Genomic DNA, 8,741 nt, shown 5'->3' on the forward strand with positions numbered 1-8,741 from the left:
GTGAGTTTTGGGGGGAAACCTCATATTCAAACCATAACAATTATTAAATAAAACTTGGTATTCATTGTTCATTATGTTGTTTTCATTGTAAATAAGAAGTTGTGGGGAAAGGTTTTGGGCTGCTAGGAGAAAAACACATTATGGGATTGGGATTTTGAAATAGCTTTGAGTCCACTGAAGCAAGTTTTAACCACAGTTCATAATAAAACCAGTTTTATTCTTGAGTCTGCCTTCGAAAGTTTTATTTTTTAAAAATTTATAAACTAATAGTGTACAATAGATATTTGTATTTCTCTCATGCATATTCAGTTCTGAAAACACTTTCCTGAAAAATCCAGTCTTAAAACTAACTTTGTTCACATTTACCATATATATATGTGTATCCGTACACATATATATATATATGATTGAACTAAGTGACATTGATACTACCCCTGTGCTACATCCCCAGCCCTTTGCATTTTTAAAATTTTGAGACAGGGGCACACTAAATTGCCATGGCTGACCTGGAATGCAGTCCTCCTCGCTCAGCCTCCCCAGTCGTTGGGATTATGCGTGCACCACCACGACCTGCACTTGGAGAGAATTTACCAGCAGAAAAGAGAATTAACACCCGGCCCGTGGCACACCCTTGTAATTCCAGCAACCCAGGTTGAGGCAGGAGGATCACAAGTTAGAGGCCAGTCTGGACAATTTGGCAAGCCCCTTGTCTCAAAATACAAAAATAAAAGCGCAGGAAACTGACTCAGTGGTAGAGTGCTCCCTGAGTTCCATCCCTGGATATGGGTGGAGTGGAGGAGGGTAAGGACGAAAACTGACATTTGTGAAAGTAGAAGCTCTCTCCATCCCATCTATCAATCTTTTATCTATAAGCTCATTTAATCCTTACAATTCTAATAGGGGTTTTTACAGAGGAGGAAAATGGGGCGCCAAATGCCTAGGTGGCAGAGCTGAGTTTACAACCTGGTCTTTTCTAGCCTGAAGGCAGGGCTTTTTTTTTTTTTTTTTTTTTTTTTTTTTTTTTTTTTTTTTCTCTTTTGCCCTGGAAATATCATGCAGATATTGAAAAGCCTGTATATTCACTTAGTTTTTATTATCTTTATAAAATAAAATTCTCAAACCCGAAATCCTAAAGCTGGAAACGTTAGTGATCTTGCATCCATATTGACGACCAACTGTCAGGCTTAACTGGGGGTGCGCAGTGCCGCGGGGAGACTTGGAGGTCGTTTCTTGGACCAGAACATTTAGCTTCTCAAAAAGGGGGCTGTTACATTATCTTTAAATTCCCTTCCAGATCCACACTCCGTTAATTTTTAATTATAAATCTTGAGTGAGGTGCCAGACTCGAGGCTTCGCTGGATGACCACCAAGGGCCATCAACTCAAAGAAAGGAAACCTGAAGACCTTAGGAGCAAAACCAGTTTCCACAGTTCGGTTTCCAACTTCGCAAATGTTTTCCTCGAGGCTACGGTCTTCTTCGGGACTACAGCTCCCAGCATGCCACGTCCGCGGCCAACGCTTATTGGCGAACCCGCCTGGGCCTCTTGCGTTGTGGCAGCCCCTACAGCCAATGGGAAGGAAGAGTGACTCCCAGAAGCGAATCCTGGAGCCGCAGGGCGGGTCCTCCCTGGGTTCCGTCTCCGGCTCCTTCCACCGCCCAGCGAGGCGGCGCTGTACCTGACTGAGCTGCGGGAGTGAGGTGGGTCGGGGCTGGGCCGAGGTCGCGGGGGGAGGCGGACGCGACTTCGCCGGGCACTCTGAGGACGGTCCCTGCCCCTCACCGAGGAGTTGGAGGCTGCTGCTTTGCTTTCTGAATCACTGGGTAGCAAAGGGGCCCTCTGGTCCCTCCACCCCGACCCCTGTCCCTGTCACCCGGCCCGCGCGGCCAGTTGGCTGTCTCTACACCCACCCCTTGCCCCGCCCTCCGGTTGACCTTTGAACACTCCAGGGCCCTGTCACTTACCATACCTCTGGAGTCAGCCCTGCGTTTTCCCCACCCTCCTGTCCCAAGCCCACCGGCATCTCTGGACTCACTCCTGCCTTCCAGAACGCTGAACCTTTTGACTCCTCCATCTGTTTCTCCCTGCCCCCAGCCATGACCCAAACTCTTGGACCCTGGTCTCTGACACCTCTGATTACAACCTTTGAACCCCTTCCTTGTCACATCTTCTTAGATCTTGTGACTCTTGCTCCTCTATCTCTGACTCTTTTTCTAGCTCCCTTGTACAATTCCCTGTTCTCAACACTTTGCCCTTGATTTTTTTCAAGCTCTTCTCCCTCCCACCCTCCACCCCTCTAACCTCCTTTGATTTGGCTCCAGACCTGGAACTTTGACCCTTTAGACCGCATTCCAGCTTGACTTTCATCAAGTGTGATCAACAGCCCCATCTTGACTGGTTTTTCTTAGACGTGGCTTCTTCTCCAGTACCTCAGTTTCTTTCACCCTTGCTCCTCCCTGTTCTGCTGAGTCCCTCGGAAGACAAGCCAAATAGACCCCTTTTCTCCCTTCAATCTCTGAAATATGGATATGAATGGTGACTGCATTTTAGCTGCACTGCCTTTTCAGTAGGTAATGAGCTCCCTTCTTTATCAGTTCAGGTCTTGCTTACCCACCCATTCTGCAAGTTCTACCTCACATACCACCTCTCCCATGAAGATGCTTGTCCCTGAACCCAGGGAGATATGCCCATGTCATTTGAACTCCTCTGACACTGTTTTTCTTATTTCTGTCCCTCCAATCCCTCTTTTTCTGTCACCATAACTAGTACAATGGTTAAAAACCCTGACTTTGGAGTGATGGGTGCAGACCGCAGTTCTGCCACATACTGTGTGCTCTTGGGCAAATCAATTTCTGTGAGCCTCAGTTTACTTATCTAAAATAAGGATGAAAAATGAATAGCCGTAAAAATGAAACGAGATGATTCATATATAGTGCTTAGTTCAGGGTCTAGCCCTTGGTAGGAGCTTTAAAAAATGTTAACTATTATAGGCTCCTGTATAATGTGCCAGGTTCTGTACTAGGCACTGAGAAATTGGTATATAGGTGACTAAGGCACAGTTCCTGTCTCCTGGAACTTGACCTTCTGTATTGTATGGCAGTTTCTGGAGTTCATGGTCTATTTCACTATAATAATCTGTTTGGGGATAAAAGTCAAAATCCTGAATCTTTTTGCTCTTTTATTGACCCAGCCTTTAGCCCTGGGTAGAACCCAATCTTGATAAATTATAGGTTCTCAGAAGAGCAGTTTTGGAAGTGAATGCTCATATAGCTCATTACATACAAATACTAGAGCCCTAGGTGAGGTGGGAAGGAGCAGGGAGTAGATTAAGATAACATCCATTTACTCATTCATTCAAAAGATGTTTGCATACCCCACTTTATGCTACAGAAGATTACTATGATGACCCAGTCTCTTTCCTCAAGTTACTTATAAACCACTTGTGGAAACAGATTTGTTAACAGGTAATTACAAATCACCATAACAGCAAGCACCAGATTCTGTGGTCACATAAAGAAGAAAGTGGGCAGTAATCTTGAGATTGCTGAGAAACACTGGATGAGAATAGATGTATGTAAGCATAAAATGGGTTTTGGAGACAAGTATAGCCGTCCTTTATTCATTTTGCTCAACAAATATTTATTAAGCATCTGTTTATGCTTGCAACTATTCTAGAAGTGTAGGTTACATTAGTGAATAAAACAAAGATTCCCAACCCTCATGGAAAATGTGTTGATCATGGGAGGTAGACAGTAAATACTGGAAGTGTGGGAAGAAGTTGTAATTTTTATAGGATAATCAGAGAAGAGTAAGTATCAAGGAGTAAATACTGGTGTTTAAAGCAGGCCTATTTTCATATCACTTATTTAAATTCTTCAGGGAATGCTAACAGGGATTTTTAAAAAAATTTATTTTTATTGTAAACAAATGGGATACATGTTTCTGTTTGTACATGGAGTAACAGCATACCATTTGCATAATCATACATTTACATAGGGTAATGATGTTTGATTCATTCTGTTATTTTTTTCCTCCCCCCACCCCTCTTTTCCCTCTATACAGTCCCTCCTTCCTCCATTCTTGCCCCCCTACCCCCCATTATGTGTCATCATCTGCTTATCAGTGAGATCATTGGTCTTTTGGATTTTTGAGATTGGCTTATCTCACTTAACATGATATTCTCCAGTTTCATCCATTTGCCTGCAAATGCCATAATTTTATTATTCTTTATAGCTGAGTAATATTCCATTGTATATATATATACCACAGTTTCTTTATCCATTCATCAGCTGAAGGACATCTAGGTTGGTTCCACAGTCTGGCTATTGTGAATTGAGCAGCTATGAACATTGATGTGGCTGTGCTAACAGGGATTTTTAAATGAGTTTGTTACCTATTGTTTTAAACAGTTTTATTAAAACACAGCCTCATTCATTTACATCTTCTGTGTGTTGCTTTCATGCTAGTGGCAGATTGAGTAGTTACAACTGTGATTCTATGGCCCTAAATATTTATTAAATATTTGTTATCTGACTTCTACAGAAAAAGTTTGATCTCTGCTCCTTAAAGAGTTGTTATTCTATCTTTCACATTTGGGATTATGTAGTCTTGTACTATTTTCTTAATTAAAACATGTTTATTTCCTAATAAGATCATCAAAAGTATCTTTTTGATTCTTGTGCTCTTTGAAAAGCTAGGATATAATGTCTTCAATAATTATACCAGCAGCTGTCATTTGCTGAATGACCACTGTGTCTCATAAACTCTGCTGAGTGTAGTATAGGCATTTTCTCTTAATACAGAGTCCCACAGTATAGGTAGTTATCAAGTTGAGTTGAGATGAGGGAGTTGAGTCTCAGAGTATTTGAGTATTTGCAGAATTATAAAGATTGTCTGTGTCACCAGTGTAACCTATGCTTAATGTAGTCAGTGCCCCTTTTACTGTGGCTTATTTTCAAAAATATTTGCTGATTTGAAGGAAACATCAGTCTTCATTGTCAATGTTCATCATAGTCTGTGTTTCCCTCCCTCATTCCTTGGTTCTTGTCATTCTGGACAGCATCTCCATCAGCCCATCTGGCTTTCTGAAGTGTCATCACTTCTTCAAGGCCCAGAGGACATGCCACCACTCTTGTCTTACCAGAAGTATTTTTTTCGGGCTGGGGAGATAGCTCAGTTGGTAGAGTGCTTGCCTTGCAAGCACAAGGCCCTGGGTTCAATCCCCAGCACCACGAAAACAAACAAACAAACAAAAAAAAACCCCACGAAGTATATTTTTCTTCCCCTCCTTCCTGTCCTTGGCTGAAGTAACCAAAGGATTCTGTGCCACTTAACAAGCATTTACTGATGGTGCATAAGTAGGCCCTGTGCTAGGCATTGTGTGTTTAGCTGTGTTGTGGGGAGGAGTGTGACTTGTGTATCTGTGTCTGTATCTTTGTGTGTGTGACTGAATGATATGAGAGTTTGGCTGTATGTGTGTGTGATGTGTGAGTATGTATCCATGTATATTGAATGTGGCTATATGTGTGGGAGGGATGTGTGTGGTATGACTGTATGTACCTATGTGTAATGTGAAGGTATATGGATGTGTATGTATGACTGTGTGGTGTCTAGCTGTGTGTGGTATGTATGTGTGGTATGAGTGTAACAATGTGTTTGTGGTATATGTGACTGTGTATGTGTGTTGAGTATGTGTGAGTGTGTGTGTGTGTGTGTGTGTGTGTGTGTGTGTGTGTGTGTCTTTGTGTGATGTTTGAGACTGGTGGAAGTGGGCACTGACCAGTCAGAACAGACACAGTTCAGGCCCTACAGTAGGTCTTGGAAGTCTAGCTATTTAGCTATTAACTCTTCATTTACAAGGTTATGGTAAGATCTGGAGAGGGGTGAGGTAGTGGAACATTTAGGATTCAGACTTTGGTCTTGTAGACAATTAGGAGAGAGTTAAGATTAAAAGGTCTTCTATTTTCATTTTGAAGGCAGTCAAATAAATAGATACTTTTAATCCATTAAGTCCTGAGTTTTAAATTCTGCATACATAATAAATATTCAGATATTTCAAAGTTACCATAATTGGTATATTTCTTGCCCAGTTTAAGTTTTTGTAAGTGTTCCACATCTGGAACCATAGGACAAAATGGGTTAAAAACTGTTTTTCAAAATAGATTAAACATAAAAAGAGTTTTTGTTAACTTACAGTTAGGCAGAGAAATTAAACTTATCCTAAAATGGAAGTTCCTTACACACAAGTTATAGTCTAGATAGTCATTGTTTAGTGGTATTAAGAAAAGTAACATTGTTCGATTGCACAGAAATCGTCTGGGTGGTAGACAAAGGTTGTGTCTTCTTTTTGTTCTGATGGGTAGCTTTATATGTCTGTGAAAGTTTGTCACTTGAAAGTTGGTAAGTAAAGGCTTTCTGTCCAGGCATTCCAGTTAATTGAGGTTATCCCGATGGATGGTTCCATAGGGAAAGTGTATGCATGTAAGATTTCATAAGGTCTGGCTTGAATAAAGGTGTTGAATATTTGTGTTCATTCTCAGGGTTCAGAGATGGGCAGTGAGAAGGAGCAGAGTCCAGAACCACAGCTGCCTGAGGAAGGGGAAGGGGGTGAGCCTTGGCGAGTGGATGGCTCAGAGGGTTCTCGGATCCCATCTGGCGAAAAGGAGCAGGGGCAGGAGAACCCACTAATGAGGCCACAAGGAACACATTCAGAAGAACCATGGCAGAAAATCATTGCCCCAGCTGAAGGACCAGAGGACCCTATTGCTCGTCCAAGGCCTGAGACAGAGGAGAAGCCTTTTATATGTGTCCAGTGTGGCAAAACATTCACCAATACCTCTAACCTGAGAACACACCAACGGATCCACACTGGTGAGAAGCCTTACAAGTGTTCCGAATGTGGCAAGAGCTTCTCCCGCAGCTCCAACCGCATCCGGCACGAACGGATCCACCTGGAAGAGAAGCACTACAAATGTCCCAAGTGTCAGGAGTGCTTTCGGCGGCGCTCAGACCTTACCACGCACCAGCAAGATCACCTGGGCAAGCGGCCATACCGCTGTGATATCTGTGGTAAGAGCTTCAGCCAGAGTGCCACACTGGCTGGGCATTACCGGACCCACCTAGAGCCAGCGCCTTACATCTGCTGTGAATGTGGGAAGAGCTTCAGCAACAGCTCCAGCTTTGGAGTGCACCACCGCACCCACACAGGTGAGAGGCCTTACGAGTGTGCTGAATGCGGGCGGACCTTCAGCGATATCTCCAACTTCGGAGCACACCAGAGGACCCACAGAGGGGAGAAGCCCTACCGGTGCACTCTTTGTGGGAAACATTTCTCCCGGAGCTCGAATCTTATCCGTCATCAGAAAACGCACTTGGGTGAGCAGACTGGGAAAGATTCCAGCTGAAGGGGAGCCCCAGGTAGAGAGTGGGAAAGAGAGAATGAGAGACTCATCCTAGTGGAGGAAGAATATCTTTAGCATCTGCTGCTGCCACCTTGATCTCAAGTGCTTCATCCCACTTTGGAGAATGGTTTTCTGTTGCCTCTGAAGCCAGGATCTCCAGGAAATCCTGAGAAGGGACTCTGAATAAAAATCCTCCAAGGCAGTTTCCTGCCATGGAAAGTCAGAGAACCCAGTCTTGGCTTCACCTTGTTGGATGTGAAAGAAAAATAGGGTGGGCTTCAAACATGTTCATGTCATCGGGTTAGCAGTTCTCTGGAAGCACCTGTGAAATGGTATCACCATCTGAAGGACCTTCTGATTGTCCGTGAACTGTTTAGGGCACACTGCAGTAGGCTGCTAGGTTCCCACCAGCTGTACCCCAACTCAAGTTGTGCTTCTGGATTTGTAGGCTGGGAGGAGTGGCTCTCCTAATGAAAGGGTCCTCCTTGACCTGAGAAGAAGTTTGAGGTTCTGTCTTAGGAATGAAAGGGAAGCCCCCTAGAGTCTTCACACTCTCCCATCTTTGTTACCTATATCCATCTGTTTTCTTGTGATGATTAGCACTTAGTGATTCAGTGAAGAAGACCCATGGACCTATTTGAGGAGGTGGGGAGTGAGGGAGATTGTCCCAGTGCAGCCATTCTGGAAGGGAACTGAAGTCCAAGAAAGATAGGTGGCTGTTCTGTAAAGCTAAAAAAAGCAGGCTGAGTCTTTTTGGTGTTTGTGGAGAAGGGAGAAAAGAAAGGAACTAACATCAATTGAACATTCACTATATGCTATTGTTTCTGCCGGTTACATTGACATTCTTCATCTCATTTAGTTGTCAGCAGTCCTCAAGGGTATATAAGATGAGGAGACAGAAGCAAGGTGGCTCCCTGCTGATGCTTCCCCCCCCCATTACATTCCCCTTGCTGGCCTCTGAAGGAGGAACCATGTAGGAGATAAGCCTGGAGATGGGAGCTAGTGTGGCCTTGTGATATGGCTCTGCACCCTTCACTGTATGGGAAGTCAGTACCAAGCAGGAGACCCTTTTCGGCTTTGCTTTTTTTATTTGCGGTGCTGGGGATTGAACCCAGGGCCTTGTGCATGCAAGGCAAGCTCTGTACCAACTGAGCTATATCCCTAGCCCCCTTTTCAACTTCAGATTAATTGAGGACGTCTTCTGTTGCTAGGAAAAATGACAGTGGCAGGGGTAGAGGGTAAAAGATGTGATAAGATGAGAAAAATCTTAAGACCCATAAGAAGAGTGTGCCATTAATAGCAATAATTTATTCCCCAAGCTTAGGAATATAGGGAATTATGC

At 43.7% G+C, this 8,741-nt stretch overlaps 1 protein-coding gene across 1 annotated transcript; it reads left to right on the forward strand.

The window, feature by feature from the left end:
• Nucleotides 1-1,619: 1,619 nt before the first annotated feature.
• Nucleotides 1,620-8,485, forward strand: ZNF691 (zinc finger protein 691). Its single transcript, XM_079145091.1, has 2 exons — nucleotides 1,620-1,699; nucleotides 6,539-8,485. The coding sequence occupies exon 2, from the start codon at nucleotides 6,548-6,550 to the stop codon at nucleotides 7,400-7,402; it is 855 nt and encodes a 284-aa protein (XP_079001217.1). The 5' UTR covers nucleotides 1,620-1,699; nucleotides 6,539-6,547; the 3' UTR covers nucleotides 7,403-8,485.
• The last annotated feature ends 256 nt before the right edge of the window (nucleotides 8,486-8,741 follow it).

The sequence above is a fragment of the Sciurus vulgaris genome (assembly GCF_902686455.1).
Source record: "Sciurus vulgaris genome assembly, chromosome: 1".
Taxonomy (NCBI): Eukaryota; Metazoa; Chordata; class Mammalia; order Rodentia; family Sciuridae; genus Sciurus; species Sciurus vulgaris.